The sequence below is a fragment of the Triturus cristatus genome, chromosome 3_2 (genome assembly GCF_964204655.1).
Source record: "Triturus cristatus chromosome 3_2, aTriCri1.1, whole genome shotgun sequence".
Taxonomy (NCBI): Eukaryota; Metazoa; Chordata; class Amphibia; order Caudata; family Salamandridae; genus Triturus; species Triturus cristatus.
This window is the reverse complement of record NC_140584.1, coordinates 559,556,458-559,578,815: the sequence shown is the minus strand read 5'-3', so window position 1 is coordinate 559,578,815 and position 22,358 is coordinate 559,556,458. Positions and strand designations below refer to the sequence as shown.

The following is a 22,358-nucleotide window of genomic DNA, read 5'->3' as shown; positions in this document are numbered from 1 at the left end:
CGCACCTTCTGAGGTGCTAGGCACAGAAGGATTTGTGGAATGTAAGGTAGAAACTGTGGATGCAGGAAAAGCGGTGGAAACAGATGGACCTATTGGAATGTGCGGAGGAGTTTGTTGTCGCGGAGTTGGGGGCGGATGATCTCGGGGTTGAGCACCGTCGACAGGCGGCGTGTGTGGTGGAACATTAACATATTCGGGAGCTACATCGTCTAAATAGGAAGAAAGGAAAATATCTTTTGCGGTCTTGGGATGTGCTTTAATCGGGAGTAATGAGGGTGGCAAATCTTTCGGTATTTCCGGGGTGGCCTTAGGTAAACCTTCGGCCAAAAGAGGATACATACCACTCATAAGAGTGTTCCGTTGTCTGTCTACTTGTTCTGTTTTTACTCGGGTACCTTCCTCAATTAATACATTTTCTCGGGCTTTATTTGAGTTCTCCCTACTTTTCTCTTCTTTTCTGAGCTCTTTCTCTGTGCGTCTATGCGATTCTTTACGCCATAACTCAATGGCATCTTTCTGTGACTGTCTGGCTTTCTTTTTCCATAATTCCTCTTCTACTCTCATGATGCAATCTGCATCCCATGTCCCAGCTGCGGGCCACCTCTGACTTTCTGCTAGATCCTTGGTGTAGTCCACCCATAAGTCAAGATATAATACGGCATCTAGGCCATGTTTATGATACATAAAATACCCTGGAGTGTCCCTAGGTGGAATGGGAACAGCTTCTTCGAGTACTCCTTTTCTAGTTTTGATCTGTCTTAATTTTGAAAAGAACGGCATCTTTAAACCTTGCTACTTGATTCTTACTCAAACTGGACTTGAACACAATTAATACGATAAACACAATAATGAACACTCATTCGTACCACAATTTTTAAACCTATTAAAACATTTAACATTTAACATTTAACGAACAATGATAATTAGAAGAAAACTAATTACTGACATAATACTAATACTAGATAATACTGAATTATTTACAAGACATACTGGATATACTGCTAAACAGTACAGATACACTGCTAAAACAGTGCAGACCGGATCTGTGTACCCAAACCCGTCATGACCGGCACAAACCAATGTGCACGTCTAAATGCCTCCCCAGCAACGGTACTCACCGGGTAGCACGGAACGGAAGGCCTCGGAACTGAACTGGACTGGACCGGACTGGACTCGACTCGACTCGGAACTTCGGAACCTGGTGGGCCTCTGTATACCTCGGATCTTGCTCTCTCAGCTAGGCTCTGGTCGGGATACTTCGCACTTCTCACCGCCTCGTCTGGGTGTTGATCGCAGCCTCAGTCACCCCCGCGTGGCCGGAGGGAGATACAGGAAATCCTGCGGGTACGCGTTTTTGTCCGTCCAGCTGTGGCAGGAGACCGGGCCTGCAACGCACCTCCGGCGCGTGAGATGAGAAAGTGTCCCTATTCAGGCGCCAATTTATGTGGTAAATATTTAAATTACCTGTACTATTTTTTATGCGGTAAAGTCTAGTAAGAATAACTCAGTCAAAATAAGAGGCAGAATCCGTGGTATTAGAGGTTCTGAAAAGGACTTTATTCCTTACAAAGGAATTATGGTTCGAACCAGGCAATCATATTCCATCACCACGAAGGTTCAGGAAGGGAATAGGCAATACATTATTGACAAGTAATGATATATATATGAAAAGCATTACATTAAGACAGATGCAGGAGGCGTAACAGCTGATAATACAGATAAGAATACACATACGTAATGAAAATAGGCGTAATAATAGGCGTATACTAGAAACGTCATTAAAAATGATGTCACAAGTGGGTCGATCCATAAGAGAATCCTGCAGTGTCAGCAGAAATATTTGACAGAGATGCGCGCGCAGCCGCAGGACGTGTGATTGACGTGCAACTAGAGGGTGAAGGGGAATTGACATTTAGCTCTACATGTGGAGACAGAAGTCTGGGGGGTCAGGTCAACCTAATCCCAAATCGTATCTAATATCTTTGTTTAAGGAACTGTTTTATCCAAAAGGAAAGGTCTCTCGGACGGAATCTATTCTATACTGACTGTTAGTGCATGTACAAGCGTCTATGTGTCTACATGAGATGCGAGGGGGCAGGAATCTTCCATGGTAACAGGGGCTATGAATTATTTGTATAAAGACAGCGAGGCCGGGCCCTTTGCTCGGTAGCTGGAAGGATGTTTACCTAAACTACTAGACAGGAATGCATTGGATGAGGAGCGGAGCAGATAACTTGAAGGCTGAATACAGTTTTTGGCAGGCAACAGGCCGAGTCAGGCACCGTTAGCCGCGCAGGGAGTAGGACAAAGTTCATGGATACGGATGCAGGTCCAGGCTGGAGCATTTCAGAGGCAGAAGCAGGAAAAGGCTTGATGGCAGAATTCAGGGCCTACTCGCCTGAACTGTAAAACGTGAAAAGTGAACCATATAAAGTCGGTGGCCAATCATACTTAGGAATGGAATATTCAACCCATTCATGGCGTATCTGAAAGAGGACATGTTGACGTTGGACGCACATGTATTTGCGTCTTCATAGCTGGAACTGGAGGGAACATACATGTACTTGTAGCATGTACATGGAGCCGTTGGGGTCTAAGATAGGGGACATAACTGATCATAAAATTCATATTTCCTCACAGTAGTGGGGCTTGAACCCGCCCCTCTTCTCCATTGGCTGGCCTCTTAAATGCTGGTCAGCCATTGGAGAAGAGCTTTGTCTGTCAATTCAAGCCCCGTCTTTTTCGGATTCGGGGGTGTTTTTTCGTTTCTCTCTCTTTAAGCCCTTTTACACTGGTGGGTGTGATTTTTCTTTTTTTACAGGGACGTTCTCGTGTTTATTTGTGTCTCTTGCTGGGATGTACAGAGTGATTTCCGAACATCTAAGGTAAGCTATATTTGTTTATTTACATTTCTTGTTTGCTAATTTATTTTTGGGTGTTTGTTTTTGATGTCTACCCCAGCCAGGTAAGGCATCTTGTCTTTCTTTCTCATCTAATCTTTTTTTTGTTTCTTTTTCAGGTCTACCCTGGCCCGTGTCGTCTCCATGCAGCGTCGTGCAAGGAGTGCTTTGCCCGGTATGTATGCTGCTGGTTGCGTGTCTCAGGTAAGCCATCTTGTCTTTCTTTCTCATCTAATGTTTTTTTGTGTTTCTTTTTCAGGTCTACCCCGGCCCATGTCGTCTCCGTGCAGCGTTGTGCAAGGAGTGCTTTGCCCGGTATGTATGCTGCTGGTTGCGTGTCTCAGGTATGCCATCTTGTCTTTTCTCACCTAATGTTTTTTTGTGTTTCTTTTTCAGGTCTACCCCGGCCCGTGTCATCTCCGTGCAGCGTCGTGCAAGGAGTGCTTTGCCCGGTATGTGTGATGCTGTTTGCGGGTCTTAGGTAAGCCATCTTGTCTATGTTTCTCATCTAATGCATTTTCGGTTTCTTTTACAGGTCTACCACGGCCCGTGTCGTCTCTGTGCAGCGTCTTTCATGGAGTGCTTTGCCCGGTATGTATGATGCTGTTTGCGGGTCTTGGGTAAGCCATCTTGTCTTTCTTTCTCATCTAATGTTTTTTTGTGTTTCTTTTTCAGGTCTACCCCAGCCCGTGTCGTCTCCGTGCAGCATCGTGCAAGGAGTGCTTTGCCCGGTATGTATGCTGCTGGTTGCGTGTCTCAGGTAAGCCATCTTGTCTATGTTTCTCATCTAATGCATTTTTCTGTTTCTTTTTCAGGTCTACCCTGGCCCGTGTCGTCTCCATGCAGCGTCGTGCAAGGAGTGCTTTGCCCGGTATGTAAGCTGCTGGTTGCGTGTCTCAGGTAAGCCATCTTGTCTATGTTTCTCATCTAATGCATTTTTCTGTTTCTTTTACAGGTCTACCCCGGCCCGTGTCGTCTCCGTGCAGCGTCATGCATGGAGTGCTTTGCCAGGTATGTATGATGCTGGTTGCGGGTCTTAGGTAAGCCATCTTGTCTTTCTTTCTCATCTAATGTTTTTTTGTGTTTCTTTTTCAGGTCTACCCCGGCCCATGTCGTCTCCGTGCAGCGTTGTGCAAGGAGTGCTTTGCCCGGTATGTATGCTGCTGGTTGCGTGTCTCAGGTATGCCATCTTGTCTTTTCTCATCTAATGTTTTTTTGTGTTTCTTTTTCAGGTCTACCCCGGCCCGTGTCGTCTCCGTGCAGCGTCGTGCAAGGAGTGCTTTGCCCGGTATGTGTGATGCTGTTTGCGGGTCTTAGGTAAGCCATCTTGTCTATGTTTCTCATCTAATGCATTTTCGGTTTCTTTTACAGGTCTACCACGGCCCGTGTCGTCTCTGTGCAGCGTCTTTCATGGAGTGCTTTGCCCGGTATGTATGATGCTGTTTGCGGGTCTTGGGTAAGCCATCTTGTCTTTCTTTCTCATCTAATGTTTTTTTGTGTTTCTTTTTCAGGTCTACCCCAGCCCGTGTCGTCTCCGTGCAGCATCGTGCAAGGAGTGCTTTGCCCGGTATGTATGCTGCTGGTTGCGTGTCTCAGGTAAGCCATCTTGTCTATGTTTCTCATCTAATGCATTTTTCTGTTTCTTTTTCAGGTCTACCAAGGCCCGTGTCGTCTCCGTGCAGCGTCGTGCAAGGAGTGCTTTGCCCGGTATGTGTGATGCTGGTTGCGGGTCTTAGGTAAGCCATCTTGTCTATGTTTCTCATCTAATGCATTTTCTGTTTCTTTTGCAGGTCTACACCGGCCCGTGTCGTCTCCGTGCAGCGTCGTGCATGGAGTGCTTTGCCCGTTATGTATGATGCTGTTTGCGGGTCTTAGGTAAGCCATCTTGTCTATGTTTCTCATCTAATGCATTTTTCTGTTTCTTTTACAGGTCTACCCCGGCCTGTGTCGTCACCGTGCAGCGTCGTGCATGGAGTGCTTTGCCCGGTATGTATGCTGCTGGTTGCGGGTCTCAGGTAAGCCATCTTGTCTTTCTTTCTCATCTAATATATTTTTGTGTTTCTTTTACAGGTCTACACCGGCCTGTGTCATCTCCGTGCAGCGTCGTGCATGGAGTGCTTTGCCTGGTATGTTTGCTGCTGGTTGCGTGGTTGCTGGTTACCCCATTCCGTCTCGTGATCCTGTTGCAGCGTGTTAAGGTTAGTTATTTTGTCTTTCTTTTTGTAGTTCCTTTTATTTTTTTACTTATGTCTTAAAAATTACTTTTTACTAAATCTGTGTTTTTGGCTGTGTCGAATATACTGTTCGTTTTTTTTTGTTTGTTTGTTTTTTTGTCGAATCCGCGAGACTGCTATCTTTTCTAACATTAGAGAAGGGATTGTACTGTCGGTCGGGCTGCGGCAAGTTTCCGGTAAGTCTATTTAATGTTTAATTGCTTTATATCTTCTAGTTATAAATTATTTTTTTACTACCCACACTATACTACGCTCTTCTCACTACTACTATCAATAAATACTACTCACTAAAATACTTCTTACAACTGGAGGTGAAGTGGGTGCCACTTCTGCTTTGGCTCCCAAGATCAATGTGTATGTGTCTAGATCTATGTGTGTGTGTGTAGCTCTGAGTGTGTGTGGCTCAGAGTGTGTGTGTGGTTCTGTATGTGTGTGGTTCTGTATGTGTGTAGTTCTGTATGTGTGTGGTTCTGTATGTGTGTGGTTCTGTATGTGTGTGGTTCTGTGTGTGTGTGGTTCTGTGTGTGTGTGTGGCTCTGTGTGTGTGGCTCTGTGTGTGTGTGTGTGTGTGTGTGTGGCTGCGTGTGTGGCTGCGTGTGTGTGTGTGTGTGGCTGTGTGTGTGTGACTGTGTGTGTGGCTGTGTGTGGGAGTGTGTGTGTGTGTCTTTTCTTGTAGGTGGCTCTATGCGTGGGTGGCTCTGTCTGTGTGTGGGTAACTCTGTGTGTGTGTGTAGGTGGCTCTGTGTGGGTGGCTCTATTTGTGTGTGGGTTGCTCTATGTGAATAGCTCTGTGTAGGTGGCTCTGTGTGGGTGGGTGGCTTTGTGTGTGTGGCTCTGTGTGTGGGTGCAAATGCAATAGGTCTCGCATTTGAGAGAGATTAAGCTATTGACATTGTAAATAACAATGCCGTTTCTTTAAATGTTTTAAAAACAAAAACAAACAAAAATAATGTCATGAGCAATGCCAATAGCTCTAACTTTAACAATGCCGAGACCATTGCATTGTAAATGCTTGTTTCAAGATGGCATCAGCACTGAAGCAAAAAGTCCCTGCTGGCTGCTGCTTCTGTTAAGTGTACTGATGCTTTCCTATGTAAAAGCACTCTAGAGCGTAGTAATACACAACACTCAATCAGATACCAGCAGGAAGGGTAAAAAACAGACTTGGCCGAGCCAAAACAAAAGGTGAATGATCATTTAAATGAAGCTGACAAAAGGCTCATCTCTATAGATTTTTGATGAATAGTGACAACATATTTTGCTGCACCACTTAAGAACGCCTGAGGCTCAGAATACCAGACCTGGAAGTAGACAGTCAGAACTGATCAAGCAAGTTGCTCTGTATCCACATGCGGGATGGCAGCAGATACCACAAACTGAAATCAGCTGAGAATCTAAATTAAAAATATTTTTGATCTCGTTTGTTGCTTCTCGTTCATAACTGTATGTTTTGTGCTGCCAATCTTATATTCTTCTGACTTCATCTGCCACACATTTCCAGGCAAAAGATACATTTCCAGGCAAAAGACACATTTTACTTTACTGAGAAGGCCAGTATTAATTACTTTGGCGCTCTTATTTAATATCAGAAAGCATATTGGATACCATGGTACCAAAATGGGATGGCATCGAGGACAGCTTAACTCATAGGCAAAGGCATGCAGAATTAAGTCTAGAAAACGTCATTAAATTACTTACATCATCTTCATATCGGACATGGATGTCTGTTATTTTGACTTGGAGATTTTTTACAATCTGAGTTGCAAGCTTTTCCAAAAATGTATCTTTCTTTTCTTCCTTATTTTTGCCTAAGAGAAAAATAAGGGACACTTATCACATTTAATTTAGATTTTTCCAGAAGCATTACAGAAATCCTTACAGAGCAGAGATGATGGATTTCGAAGATCAAAAGTGTCACCATGCCATCTATTATAAAACAACCATCACCAAGTCAATAAGTCTCACTTTTCTTAAAATTCGATGGCAGAAGTAATAGGTCTGATTTTTTGTGAAGGGAAGTTGTTGATAATAGTTGAGCAGCAGTGTGAGTTGCTACGAGGCACCTGGAAAGAAAATACCATGAAGAAACCATTCCTTGTGCTGAAATAATATGAGTGCATAGTTCCCTTTTATTGAACTGAAAGAGCAGAATTGATTTGTATCCTCAAAAAAGAGTTTTATAAAAATGAGCCAGAAGATGTTTGTGTTGTGAGTGGTGAACTTAATAGGCATAAACAGCAACATAGTGTATAGTAGATACTTTTGATAAGCAGCCATTAATTTAAAGAAAGTGAAGTCAAACAAATGAACGAGCAATAGCTTGCCCGGAAGACCAACAGGACACACTTTCTTAACAATAAACATAGGCCAGCAAGCAAAATGTAATTTCAGTAATGTCACCACCGAACACACACTAACTCTGAATTACAAGCTAGCCATCATGTGGCTTCTGCAACCTAAAGAAAAGTACTACAATTTCACAAATGAGTACTCAAATGGGGTAATTTAATAGCCTACAAAATGCCATGGTCCCGACGGACAGCCCACCCTAGCAACTGAAAGCCATTAAAAAACTATGAAACTAAAGTCTACTCTCTGTACTATTGCTTATGCCTATTTTCTTTAAAATATTAGTTAAATGAGGACTACCTACAAGTTAAGCTCTCTGTAGCGAGACTTCAAAAAGACAAACTATACTTGTATGATTGGCTATTCAAACAATATATGATAAGCAGTTTAAATTGTTTTTTGTCTCTCTGTGGTCCTGAAACTATGTGGACCAACCTCCTAGAGGCATGACACAACTTCAGACCACTTAAGTGGCAGGAACCTGTCAGGTAGGACTCAATTTAAGTGCCCATATGGCCACTGACTATTTGTAGAATACAGACCACAAACTGAAATTCACCCTGTTGCTTTAAATTTAGACTATTTTAAATGATTTCACTAATTCATAGCTCACAATGGACCAATGTCCTGTTTGAGGGCATGTTGGAACACGCTGGACCCATTCTTATTTTTGGGCAAAGTATCTAGAAAGTCAGGGCTGTGACCATTATCATATACTATGGACTTGCACACTCCTGGCCCTTTACGGTGTGAGATGGCGCACACTACATGACAGTAGCCTAACCCATTTTGTGGACTTGGCTAAACTTGCCATTTTGCATGATTTTCAGGTATCAGGGATACAACCTTCCATTGAAAGATCTGGAAGCAGAAAGCCCTCATGGTCAGTCTCGAACCAAATTCAAGATTAGAACTCGGGTGCACAGGTTCTAACATTGACAGTTTCGCCATTAGATCTCAGCTTCTTTCACGTCTCCCTACTCAGAGTTAGTTGAAATCTGGTACTCTGGCACAATTCACCAAAGTCAGCTGTATCAAAATATTTCCTATATTTCCCTGCATTTATAGGCCCGGCATAAGCCAAGAATTGTTTGATTTTACTAAATATACTTACTGTCAGCCAGACCTTTTTATTCATTGCTCTGTTTTTGTTCCATTCACATTTTCCTTCCGTCTCATGAAAGAATACATCATGGGACAACGGATAAGCAAGCATAGTAGTTCCCTTTAGAGCTGGGTTCTACTATGACAATCTATGCTTTTTGAAACCAAGAAATGTTTTCCTGTAAGCCAACGTGTAGATGGCGCTTATACTAGTTCAAAATTGTAGTATGGGAGAAGCTGTCTCGTTATGACTCTTGGCACCTTTTGCTCACCTTGAAATTTATAATATATTAGATTAGTGCTCTTTCAGATCCAATAGCACTTTAGCAACATTGCACTGTAAAATGCACTATTTAACCTTACTTTTTCAAAGTTTCCTTAGCGGTAAGCCTCCTGAACCTCCTCTTGTGGAAGTTGGGATTGTTGCTTCACTCACTGGATTCCAGTTTTCGTGATTTCCAGCAGACATTGTGCCACACCAGAGGTGAAAGTTGGCTGCACCAGTAGTAAAAGTGGGAGGTGGCTTCAAAAGAAAATACTTGGACACCTGCGCTTATTTGTTTTTATTCATGTATTTGTTTTTGTTATAAATTAAGCATTGCGTATAGTGCACATCTCAACTCACCACTGGTTCTGCACAATACGCATACATATAAAATACTTGCTCATTATGGGATTCTCGGAGGGCAGGGGTAGAGCTCAAGAGCTAAACTATTGCATTCCTCACCTGCCCATCAGTAACAGCTTAGCATCTGGTGAGTGCCAGACAGTTATTGATTGGCTCCCATAAACCCAAATGGGTGCAATGACAGAGGCCAGCTGTCAGTAGTACGCCCACCACCGCGGCCGTGGGCCAATTCAGAAGATAGATGCTAACAGGCCTAGCCTCATATCTATGCTTCTCTTTTTCATTTCTAACTGGGAGGTAGTCGAGGAATCCTCTGTGAACTTGCTCTCACAGTGCATGAGAATAGCCGCACAGAGGTCTAATGTGACCTCTTTCCTTATTACCTGGGGTCTACCTCGTTTGATGTGGCACACTGCAGAATGAAGGGCTGTACTGTGTGCCCCCCCGAGTCTTTTTCAGAACTAAGAATACAAATGTGCTCAACAGCTCAATAGCTAGTTCCTAACTGAAGGCAAACGACCCTTGCACATAATACATTTTCATGCATTTAGTGAACAAGTGTCATTTGTGACCTGAGCTAATCCAGGTCCTACCTTTTTAGGTCTCAGCTAGAAACAGCCTGTTAGCAAGATCCATTGTTTCCAAACCTAACATATATTTATGTAAATGGTATTTCTGTAGCACAATCGTAGCCAAAAAGCAGGGGAGTGTAGTACTGGGGCAACCACAAGTATAAATTCAATGATTGATGGAAGAGGAAACTGGCTTGAGCATGGTTAATGCACTGGGATGTTGCGTTGTTTAAGGACAGGCATCTTCAACTTTTTTCAGAATAGTAGTGTTGGGGTGGTCCTGATTGGGATACCAGGAGGTTACTCCAGAATCCTGGGTGCTTAAATGGAAGAGGCCTCCTGCTTTGTTTTTTCCCATTTTTGCACTTGTGCTGAGAACCTCCACACATGGTGAGCTTGTCTGCAAGATAAGTGGGAGCGCTGGTCATGATGGCTTTGCAAATGAGTGGACTTTGGGTCAGCCACCACCTCCTGATCGATAGCTATGCTGTTTCCCTTATCTGCTTTTTATTTGATGTTTTTTCTACCTATACTTAAGTTTGTATCACCCAGGAACATTTCTGTCTCATGGTGTTCTGAATGGATGAAGCATATTCTTCCATTGCTGATTTGAGGAGACTCCTATTTTTCATTTAGCATGTCACGGGAATGCCTGTCTTTCCTTGCTCCCTCCCCCTCAGTTGCTGAGAACCACTGCATGCTCTATTTTTACTCCTGAACCTCGCTCCCAACTTTACATTCTTTTTTCATTTACTTCTTTTCTTTTTTGCATGCCCAGCAGCTGTAAAGCGGTGCCAGGCTACTTGCTTACTTTATTCCTGCTCGGATGCACTTTTTTCCATAACTTTTTTTTGCTCATGTGCTCTATATTTACTCCAATCCCTGGCTCCTCAATATTCCCAGTCTGGATTAGAAAAAAATATTGATCTGTGTAGATCTATTTACGCATAGATCTATACATACCTTTACATGCAACTGCACTTTGTTTTCCATTTTTGTCACTTTTAATTTACTGACATAACATAGCTGTTCTCCAGGGTAGAACATATAGACATATATACAATTACACTTTGTTTTCACTTTTAATTTACTGTCATAATATAGCTGTTCACTATGTTAGAAGAGTAAACTAAAAATGGCAACAATGCATCAACACCCGTGAGCACACATCTTGACACACTCGTACATCTACGTCACGACACAGGTGTATGCATTGGCAGCCATTTTGTAATGGTGTGGGGTCTTTTAAAATAAGAAATTCCAAAGCAAATGCAAGTCATGGATAAGCATGCACCTTGATACATGCGTTCCATTGGCACGATAAAGCACTTGCAAAGCCAAGAGCTCAGTAGTTCAGAGCAACATCTTGGTTTTGCCAATGCTATTTTTTTTTATTTGCATGTGCTCGAAAACAAAAGAAAGTTAGTGTATTAGGCCACGATATTCAAATCACACAGCACCATAAATATGTAAGGATTCTAACAAAATCTCAATTCCATGTTTATCCACTTCAATATCTTTGGCACTATTTGAAGCTCCAACTAATTCTCTGACTTTCTTTTAACAGTGAAAGCAGTTTCTACCAAAAGAAAAATAGGAGTGTAACATGCTTCTGTCGGAATAAAGGTATTTGACAGACACAAATAAAATGAATAAACAGAAGAGTTGAAAGCGGAATCTTGCAACTGACAAACATTGTACAGGTCTTCTCTGGAATCCATTGGATAAACACATTTATGCTCAGACAAATTACTGGATGCGTCAAAAAACTACCCACCTTTCTTTTGGTCATGACCTTTAAAATGTTTCTTAAAATGTTTATGCTTTTTACGTTTGTGTCCTTTTTAGTGCAAGCATTTTTTGTGAGAGAAGGATGAAACAGAAGTTAGTACAGCACTTTTGTAGCAAAAAGAGAATGAACGTTTTCAAGAAAAAGTATTTTCTAGATAAACACAATTGAGCATCTTTGTCGACTTTGGGATGAAAACTAGATGTGATTCTTCATTCTTTTATAAACAAAAAACATTTTATTCATGAAGAAAACAGCTTTGATGTGATACACTAAATACAATCTTCGCTTTTAAGTACACAGAGAAGCACCAGTATGGGCGATGTCGCAAGTTAATGTCTAGGAATGACACTGTTGCTTGGTCAAATGAAAGGTGTAACGTCAAGGCATTTTAATTCTGGTAACATCTGATGGAATACTGTTGCGTCTTTCTAATGCCAAAGTGTATGCCACGCCATGATGATCACAGAATAAAATTACACTCATCTTTTACAGACTTCCCAAACTACATGTTTCATCTTGAAATACAGAAGGCTGTCAATTCCAATATGTATTTTTTATCTGATAGAACAAGATACCTACCTGCAAAGTGGCAGCTGCTGATAAGCCATTACCTCCACTGTCCTGCATTTTGACTATCCCATGTTGCAAGTGTGTCAGGAATTTCTATAAGTAGTCACTTTAGGATTTTAGTGCTTAGAAACCAGCAGTTAAACAAACCTCAACATCATAATGATCAGACGCAGGGTGGTGCCCTAAATGACGAATGACGTTCAAAGTGAACACATTATTGTTAAACAATTTATCAATCAAATGTTTTTCTACCGCATAAGAGATTAATGGTTGTAAAGACAAAAACTATTAAAGACATTTCTATCTATTGCTCCAAACATACAGTGGCGAAGTGCTGATGAAATTCGGAGTATTTCTGACCATTTGGCCATCTTAACGACAGCAGATGGACAATTTGAATGAAGAAAAAATAAATTTGATATAATCGACTTAAGTGTCCTGTTTTGTGCCACATGGTCTCCAATTGGAACTGCACAGTTTTGCTTTCAATAGACTGGGGTTAACTTTCAAATGGTTTTGAGGTCTTCATCACAGACCAGAGTCTGATTCTTTGTGTTTGATGGGTTATTATTAAGCACAAATGGGGCTGAAGGAAACTTTCCACAGTGGGTGGTGTACAGTTGGAAGTATCTAATGATGAGGGAAAGCAGCACCAGATTTTTCAACATGTTGAGTGACAGTAATTTTACTACCATAACACGTGATGTGTTTTTACTACACCACAGCCTGGGGTACAAACGAATTGACATGTAAGGGATAGGGCACTCAAGTAGTAATTGATTCTCCACATGGATGGCTGTTGCAAGTGTGCGATTTAGAATGTGGCTGCATTTCATAACCTTATTTTCCGTGTTGAAGGTACCGCATTAAGTAGAGGCTTACAAGGACTTTGTGCTAGTGCAGCATGAATTTTCTGTTGAAATAGAGTGTTTGACTACTTGTGTTGGTAGCAGTAGGAGATATGCCATCTTATTATGTAAACTAAGGATGAAATAGAAGTTATGACAATCACCTAGTATCTCAAAATCCTAAAGAGCCCCACACATTGGGCAATTAGTCAGTGACTTTTGCAATGCAAACTTGTAATAGACAGTTCTGAAAACAAGGTGTAGTGATATGGCTATTGTCCAGCAGGTTGTGTCTGATTTTGCTTGGTTCTTCTACCAGCTGTGATTTACTCCGTTAGATATTGGCCAGCTGGGAACCAACCAAAAAGCATAGTTTTGTTATTGCACAGCTGTACAATTTATAAACAATGGGATTAAGAGTGCCTCCTATCACAGCTGATAAATCTATAATACTTTTAAGGTTTTTCTTTTCAGATCCTTAGTACACATTATGTTTCTGCTGTGCAAAAGCAATTATTTCATCTCTTTATTTTCAACTGCTGGCACATGTGCTTTGGACCCCATAATTTTTCCATGATTAGTTCACCAAGATAGGCTTTTTTCTGCTTGTTTCCCGCATCAATACAAACTTTTGCAAAAGGAATTTGGCAATGTACAGCATTTTCACTTGTGTTTGGGTGTTTATCCATGTGGTCCTTCCTTTCCTGCTTTTATGGAGCACCTGGTGTATTCTTTGCACGTTATATTGAGTGGGCCCATGTACTTTTGTTCCCAGCGCCCCTTGCCTCAATCTCTTTATTAATTGTCCCAACTATAATAGTGGTAATCCTCTCACTTTTCCTCATCAGTAGCCTACAGTTACTGGTATTCTACATTGCATCAGGGGTTCAATTCTTTCCAGGCTCAAGTCAATATAAGGATGGTCTCTTGAAGACTTGCAGTATCCTGCCCATCACTTCAATGTAAGACATATGGAAGTATAGTTAAACAACAAGAGCGAGAGGGTAGTTAAAGCCACTCTTAATCCCCCTGAACTATATGATATAAACAACAGAAGAGTGCGATTTACAAACAGCCAGCAAGAAAGAATCACTCTAAGATATAAAAAGAACCCTCACTCACCAACCTAATTGGTGACATGCTTCATCATTGGGTTCCCACCAGAGTGGCCAAGTGCCTACCTGGTGTGCTACAACGCCCGTTTACAGCAGAGCAAGTTTTTTGGTGTAGTGTGAGTGTGCGAATAGTGAGTGCAAAGGAGTGATTTAAAAAATGCCTTGGTGTTCTCCAAAGAATTTTATCGGCGGAAAAACATGCATAAATAAAAGCAATTGTGAAGGATATCTAACTACTGGTTAATTTTACCAGATGTATCCCGAAGTGAAAATAAAGTCAAAATAAAAAGAGTGGTCAACATGTTTCTGCCTCTGTGTGCTCTTAGCGAGGCATTAGTCAGGATCAACCCACCACGGCAGTGTGCAAACACTAAGACACACCCTAACCTGTGGTGGAGAGAAGGACCAGAATAACTCACGGTTATGATAACGTCTTCAGAATTTCTGAAAATCACGTGTTTCTGTGAAGACATAAAAACAGATAAAAAATGACAACACAAGTCACATACATTGGTACAGTGCTTGAACATGCCAAAGAATGACTGCAGTCATGCTGCTACTTGGTGCTCTTTAAACTATAGCGAAAGGCTCTATCGCTGATGGACTTTGGTGCTGTATCAGTGACATTAACCAGTTAGCCCTTATGCATTTTGCTTTTTAATATGACCCGAGAACATGCCAGACTCTTTGTTTTATCGGCACTAGGTCATGAATACTAATAAGCGTACTACCTTTACTATACGCCTACTCGGATATTACCGATACATTTGTAGAGATAAAGTATAATAAAAATATATTAAAAAATTAACCTGACCGAAATACCAAGGCACGTAAAAAATGTAAAAGTTGTGACACCCGTAAATTAGGCAGATTTTGTAGCGGAGGAGAAACTTGGCTTACGTGAAGCATATAATGACCTCACAACATGGGTCCCACAGGGGGGGCGGTGGCTTGTAGTCACACTGTAAAATTAAAAAACCAATAGTATATTATTAAGCTTAAGCAAGGCCATTGTTTTACCTCAAATGGTTGTAGAGCCTCATCCGGCCACTCACTTTGTCAAAGCCATGCATCCGAATGGTTCCTACATACTCCCTTGCCGAGTACCCCGACAATGCCCTGTAGTCGGGTCGAGGAGTTTTTAAAGAGAGTATCCGGTCAGAAGACCGGGGTCTGAAGCAAACGTCTCTGGTCATGTGACAACAAAACGTCAATGGGTGCGCTTCCAATCAGACGCTCAAAACGAATGGTGCGCTAACCATAAGGAAGTAATACATGTTGTTGTGAGAGGAAGAAAACTTTATTAATCTTACAAATCACAGAAAATTATCGTAAGGAGTGTGGTGCAACATTCATTGAGAGAGCAAAAACGGAGAGAATAACCATACATGGGCCTGATTACAAATGTAAAAACCTAAGCCTGAAGAGGTTAGAGGCATACCTAAAATGCATAGCGATAAAGTGCAAGTTCTAATTTTATAAGTTCAACCGTTAAGACTCATAAATTACCATGTGTCAACAGTTATGTCAATAAAAATTCAGCGACGCATAACTGAACCCAAGGAAAATATTGTCATTGAGCTCATATGCGTGTGTGGCAGGTTGATAAACCCACTGCTGCTCTTTCTCAAATAATACCTGGGATGATCTATTCCCTGGTTTTATGTGTTCGATGATGGTGCCGTGTAAATCATTGGTAGTGTGATTTACCTTAAGAAAATGTTCTGTCAGCTTAATAGTGTTCTTCCTACAACGGATATTACTTCAGTTTTCACACAATCGTTTTATTTTCCGCGTGGTCATACCTCGATACCGTAATCCGCACGGGCATGTAATAAAGTAGACCACATTGGACGAGTTAGATTATATGTGACCGTTGCGTCCATCTCTTGCCACTTTCCAAATCAAGTGTTTTAGTAGCTGTAGTCAAGTGACACTTGGCAGGCCCCAAGCATTGAGTACTGAGGGATTTTGGTCTTTATTGATTGTTTTAGGGCGTGTGTGTACTAAAGCGTCCCTGATGCTTCTCGCCTTTTTGAAAGAAAACAACAGTTTCTCCCACCTTCTGATATTGCTCTGAAGAATACGCCAATGTTTCCTTATAGATTTTGTGATGGCGTTGGAAGCAACACTATCAGTGGTTACACACATAAGTGGAACAACTTCAGTGTGTTTAATAGTGTCCACAAGCAATGCTTTCCTCGGTTCATTTATAGCCCTTGTGCAACACCTTTTCAGGATCTTCTCAGGATAGTCCCGTTTGCGGAGTTTATTAGTAAGTTCAACAGACAGAGCGATAATCCTCCTCCTTTCTACAATTACGCCTTGTGCCTAAATACTGTCAATAAGGAGATTTTTCCCATAGGGGTCTCGTGTGGAAACTGAAAAAAGATAGTAAGTTGTTCCTGGCTGTAGGCTTGTAGTAGGTTCTGGTCATCAAGTGCCCTTCAGTCTTTGAGATCACCACATCCAAAAAGACAATTTCATCTTTATGGTAGAAATGCGTGAACCTTAGATTAGTATCACGGGTCTCAATCCAAACAATAAAGTCTTTCAATAAACTTTCTGGTCCCTGCCAGATGATAAACACGTCATCTATATATCTTTTCCAGAATCATAGATTCGACGCGTAGGGATTGTCCGTGGTCGGGACGTGTTTACATTCAAAATCATACACGTAAAGTCCAGCTATGCTAGGGGCAAAAACACTGCCCATAGATGTCACTGTTGTCTGTAGGAACAGATCCCCCTAATATTAAAAAAGAAAAATTGTTTGAGTGCCATAGTGACACACTCAATGATGAACTGTCTGGGGGTTTTGTAATCCCAAATAGCCTCCTTCAGTACCTCACTGAGAACCCGGATAGTGCCACCCGGAGGAATGCTCATATAAAGGCTCTCAATGTCCAATGAGACTAAAAAAGTGGTATCATTGTCCACAGTTACATCTTGTATGAGAGCCATGAGATTTTTAGTATCCTTACGGTAAGTTGAGGTCTTTTGTACAAGTGGTTTTAAAAATTGGTCACAGTAACGTGACAAAGGTTCCAACAGCGAGCCAATGCCCGAAACAATAGGACATCCGGGTGGGGGTGACCTGTTCTTATGGGTTTTTGGCAAGGTGTAAAAGTATGGAATAATTTCATCGTTAGTTGTCAAAAAATCAGCCTCATGCTTTGAGATATACTCATTAGCTTCAGCACAGTTATCCAATTCGGAAATCTTTGCCCTTAATTCAGGGGATGGATCTATGGTCAAAGGGGTATAGCTATTGCGGTCATCTAAGAGGCGTCTACACTCTTTATCGTAAGCCACAACATCCTGGATAACCACTCCAGCACCCTTGTCTGCGGGTTTTATAACTACAGAGGTGTTGGACTGCAGAGTTTGTGATGCTTGAAACTCAGCCCTACTCATATTTTTGAACACTCCTGTCTCTTCGAAGGACTCAACATTAATAAACACCGCCTTCCCAAAGGCAATTATTTCAGCAGGAACAATTTGTGGAGGAGGGTTAAATGTTTATTTTAAACATAAGCTAGTGTCACTAGCAGAGTCTGATGCCTCAGTTGGTCCTACCTTCTCAAAAAAGGCTTTGAGCTTCAATTTTCTAAAAAACATAGCTAGCTCACAGTGCAAACGAAACCAATCTAAGCATGCCGTAGGCACAAAACCAAGTCCTTTCTCTAGGACCAAGGATTCTGTTGGGGTTAGATTGACATGGGAGAGGTTAGTAACTAAACTCTCTGATTGCTGGTTCCCGCTTGTTGGTTTTGCAATTTGCTGCGGGTGTTGTTCCCCACTGCCTCCTCTGGTCCCCAATGAACTTTACCTGTCCCTCTTCTTTTCCCTCGTCTCCTCCGGCCTCTCTGTAAAAAAAGGCGGTCAGTAAGTATTTTGTGGGAATGATGGGAGTGGCATAAAGGCTGTATTCCAGCCCATCATTGGGAACTGGGGTTGTTGGAACCGATTATGGTAACTAACAACCCCCGGTGTCGGAAATGATGGCCATGTCTGTTGAGGGTGGTATTGCCTATTCCGTCCCTTACCCCATTGTCTAGGTCTGTAACTACCCCCACTGGATCCACTGGTGGTAGATCCATCAACCTCCGATGCACCAGAGTAGATTGTATTCTTTGGGGTGGGGGAGAGTAGTCAGGGTCGGCGTAGGAATAGGCTTTTGTGAATGAAAATCGTTTCAGATCTTTCTGGAATTTTTGAGCTTTAGACTAGGTAAGGTTCTCTTTCTATTCATTAACCTCTTTATTTAATTCCTCCAATTTCTTTTTGTACCCTGTAAGTGTGGGTTTTAAATTGATTTTCGGTGAGTTGAATCTCCACCATTATAGACTCAGATAATCTTAGTGCTGTTTTAATAATAAGGACAAGCCAGTCGCTGGCACAATGCCACGTGATCTGGGCCCATTCTTTCCTAAACACTGCGTCATCAAGAAAAATTCGTGGAGCATTGGTAACCAACAGGCCTTTAGGGGCCTTGTTATTCCGCAAGTACTCTTAGTATTGTGCCATGCAAAATAGTTCGAATCCGGTTCCGTTTTTGCTCTGATAGTTTATCCCAGTCTGTAGTCTGGGATATGGTTTGTGTAAATGAGGGGTCAGAAAAAAGAGAGGGATCTGCCAAAATGGCATCCACCTCTTCATTAGTATACAATAGCCCCAAGTTCTCCATGCTACTGCCAAAAGATAGTCAGAGGTTCAATAGTGAGAGATACAACTCTTGCAGTTGTGCGCTGCATAAATATTGTTAAACAACAAGAGAGAGAGAGGGTAGTTAAAGCCACTCTTAATTCCCATGAATTTACCTTATGGACAGTAGTTACGCATAAGGCGTAATTGTAGTAAGGTGGAGGATTATTGCTCTCAGTCTGTTGAACTTACTAATTAACTCCGCGAATGGGGCTAGCCTGAGAAGATCATGAAAAAGAGTTGCAAAAGGACCAGAAATGAACCGAGGGAAGCATTACTTGAGGACACTATTAAACACACTGAAGTTGTTCCACTTACGTGTGTAACCACCTATAGTGTTGCTTCCAATGCAATCACAAAATTTATAAGGAAACATTGGCGTATTCTTGAAAGCAATAACAGAAGGTGGGAGAAACCGTTATTTTCTTTCAAAAAGGCGAGAAGCATCAGGGACGCTTTAGTACATACACGCCCTAAAACAACCAATAAAGAGGGGGATCCATCAGTACCCAATGCTTGGGGCCTGCCAAGTGTCACTGGACATTTCCCTTGTGGTTCCTGCAGTGTTTGCCACTTGACTACAGCTACTAAAACACTTAATTTGCAAAGTGGCAAGACATGGACGTAACGGTCACATACAAACTGTAACTCGTCCACTGTGGTCTACCTTATTACATGCCCGTGCGGATTACGGTATGTAGGTATGACCACGCGTAAAAGTAAAACAATGAGTGTGTGAACACCGAAGTAATATCCAGTGTAGGAAGAACACTACTAAGCTGACTGAACATTGTCTTAAGGTAAATCACACTACCAATGATTTACAGTGGACTGTCATCGAACACATAAAACCAGGGAATAGATCATCCCAGGTATTATTTGAGAAAGAGCAGCAGTGGGTTTATCGACTTACCACACACGCATATAGGCTCAATGACCATATTCCCTGGGGTTCAGTTATGCTTCGCTGAAATTTTATTGACATGACTGTTGACCCATGGTAATTTATGAGTCTTGGTGATTAAACTTATAAAATCCGAACTTGCACTTTATCGCTATGAGTTGTAGGTATGCCTCTAACCTCTTTAGGCTTAGGTTTTTACATTTGTATTCAGGCACATGTATGGTTATTCTCTCCATTTTTGCTCTCTCAATGAATGGGGCATCACACTCCTTACGATCATTTTCTGTGATTTGTAAAATTAATAAAGTTTTCTTCCTCTCACAACAACGTGTATTACTTCCTTATGGTTAGCGCTCCAGTCGTTTTGAGCAACTGATTTGAAGCGCACCCATTGATGTTTAGTTGTCACATGACCAGTGACGTTTGCTTCCGACCCCGGTCTTCTGACCAGATACTCACTTCAAAAAATCCTCGACCCAACTAAAGGGCATCGTTGGGGTCCTCGGCAAGGGAGAATGTAGGAACCATATGGGTGCAGGGCCTTGACGTGAGTGGCAGGGCGAGGCTCTACAACCATTTGAGGTAAAACAATGGCCTTGTTTAAACTTAATAATATACTGTTTTTTTAATTTTACAGTGTGTGACTACAAGCCACCACCCCCCTCTGGGACCCATGTTGTGAGGTCATTATACGCTTCACGTAAGCCAAGTTTCTCCTCAGCTACAAAATCTGCATAATTTACGGGTGTCACAACTTTTACATTCTTTTCGTGCCCCGGAATTTCGGTAAGGTTAATTTTTTAATATAAGTGTTCTCTACAAATTTATCGGTAATATCCGAGTAGGTGTATAGTAAAGGTAGTACGCTTATGAGTATTCATGACCTGGTGCCGATAAAACAGTCTGGCATGTTCTCCGGTCATATTAAAAAGCAAAATGCATAAGGGCTAACTGGTTAATGTCACTGATACAGCACCAAAGTCTGTCAGCGATAGAGTCTTTCGCTATAGTTTAAAGAGCACCAAGTAGCAGCATGACTGAAGTCACACTTGGGCATGTTCCAGCACTGTACCAATTTATGTACTGTATGCGACTTGTGTTGTTGTTTTTTATCTGTTTTTATGTCTTCACAGAAACACACGATTTTCTGAAATGCTGAAGACGTTATCATAACTGAGTTAATCCGGTCCTTCTCTCCACCACAGGTTAGGGTGCGCCTTAGAGTGTGCATACCGCCTTGGTGGGTTGGTCCTGACGAAAGCCTCGCTAAGAGCACACAGAGGCAGAAACATGTTGACCACTCTGTTTCTATGGAAGAACAGCAGCTGTGTCACAGAGCGTCCCAGGGTTGTGCCTGCCTTTTGCGATCCCAGGTCAGTTTAGTATTACAGAAGGGTCTGCAAATGCTTGCACAGCCTCTTCTGTAATACGATTTGTGCTTCCACTGAATATGCACTGGCATGATATCAAGGGGGCATGCCCTAGTTTGTATTAGGGTGCGGTCCTATGCAAATGAATAATCATTTGCCTTTGTGCCAGCGCTATGCTACAGATGCTGGACATGGGGAAAAGAGGCTATTAGGAAATGCACTGACTCTGGGCTGCAGTCAGTACACCCTCAAGTGCACCCTTTGGGAGGCGGGGACAAGGATCCCAGAGAACCCTCAAGCTCCCTCCTGGTGATGGGTGCAGCCTGCATCTGGTGACAAGGGGGATCTGTGCCCTAATTCGAAACTCAGACCAGGTCAGAGATTTGCCGGTTCACCTTTTACTAACGCACTTTTAATAGTCCAGGAACAAGGTTGTGCCTGCATTCTGAACAGCAAATTCAATAGGGTCCACTGTAATAGGGCCCACTGTATTGGTCTTTGCTGCAGCACACCCAGTTAAGGGGAGAGACAGTTTGTCCTATCAACAATGCAGCCACTGGAGTCATCAGATTTCTTCTCCTTCATTTTATTAAATCCAACACAAAGTTGGCAGCCTCTCAAAACATGAATCATTCACGATTCTCTGTGTGGAAGAGAAAAGGTTGACAAAATAAATTCACCCCCATCTACGACCCTTAATATCACTTGCTTGTTTCACTTGTATGAATCTACTACACCTCCCCCCTGGAAGTAAAAGGAAGGTAATTAGTATATATGACTTCTTCCCATGGCCAAGCCTCTGCTAAATCCCTAAAACACTTGCCTGCGGAAGAGAAAAGGAAGACAAAAGAAGTATGCCAGGGTACCTCCACTGGCCTCCATTACCAATCCAAGACGGACCACTTAGCAAGTCAAATCCAATCTGCCTCTTAATCTTCTCCTCTTCTCTCAATCCACTATTTTGGATATGGCGCAAAACCAGTCTAATATGCATTGGACCAATCCTCAATACAGAAACAGTAATGAGCAAAACTCTCAAGGTGAATCCACCCCTTCCTTTCAAGACACAGTTTCTCAACGTTATGGCAAGACCGGGGTCTCTATTAGTCAGTTGCTCTTTCCTTCCTTTTACAGCAGCTACAGAAAATGTCAAAGATAAACTCCAAAGGTACTATGTATCCCATGAGCATGCCGCTTCTGGGCACGAGAAGCAAAATTCATAGTATTCTTTACTCAGTGCATGAGGGAATGACCGCCATCACTTC

General features: G+C 42.1%; 1 protein-coding gene across 1 annotated transcript in view; it reads right to left on the bottom strand.

Moving 5' to 3' along the window:
• VPS13C (vacuolar protein sorting 13 homolog C) overlaps positions 1-22,358 on the bottom strand; it is a 2,873,871-nt gene that overhangs the window by 2,557,093 nt on the left and 294,420 nt on the right. Inside the window, exon 6 of the mRNA XM_085648297.1 lies at positions 6,833-6,942. Coding sequence (XP_085504423.1) covers positions 6,833-6,942 — 110 coding nt within the window. The remainder of the gene's footprint in view (positions 1-6,832; positions 6,943-22,358) is intronic.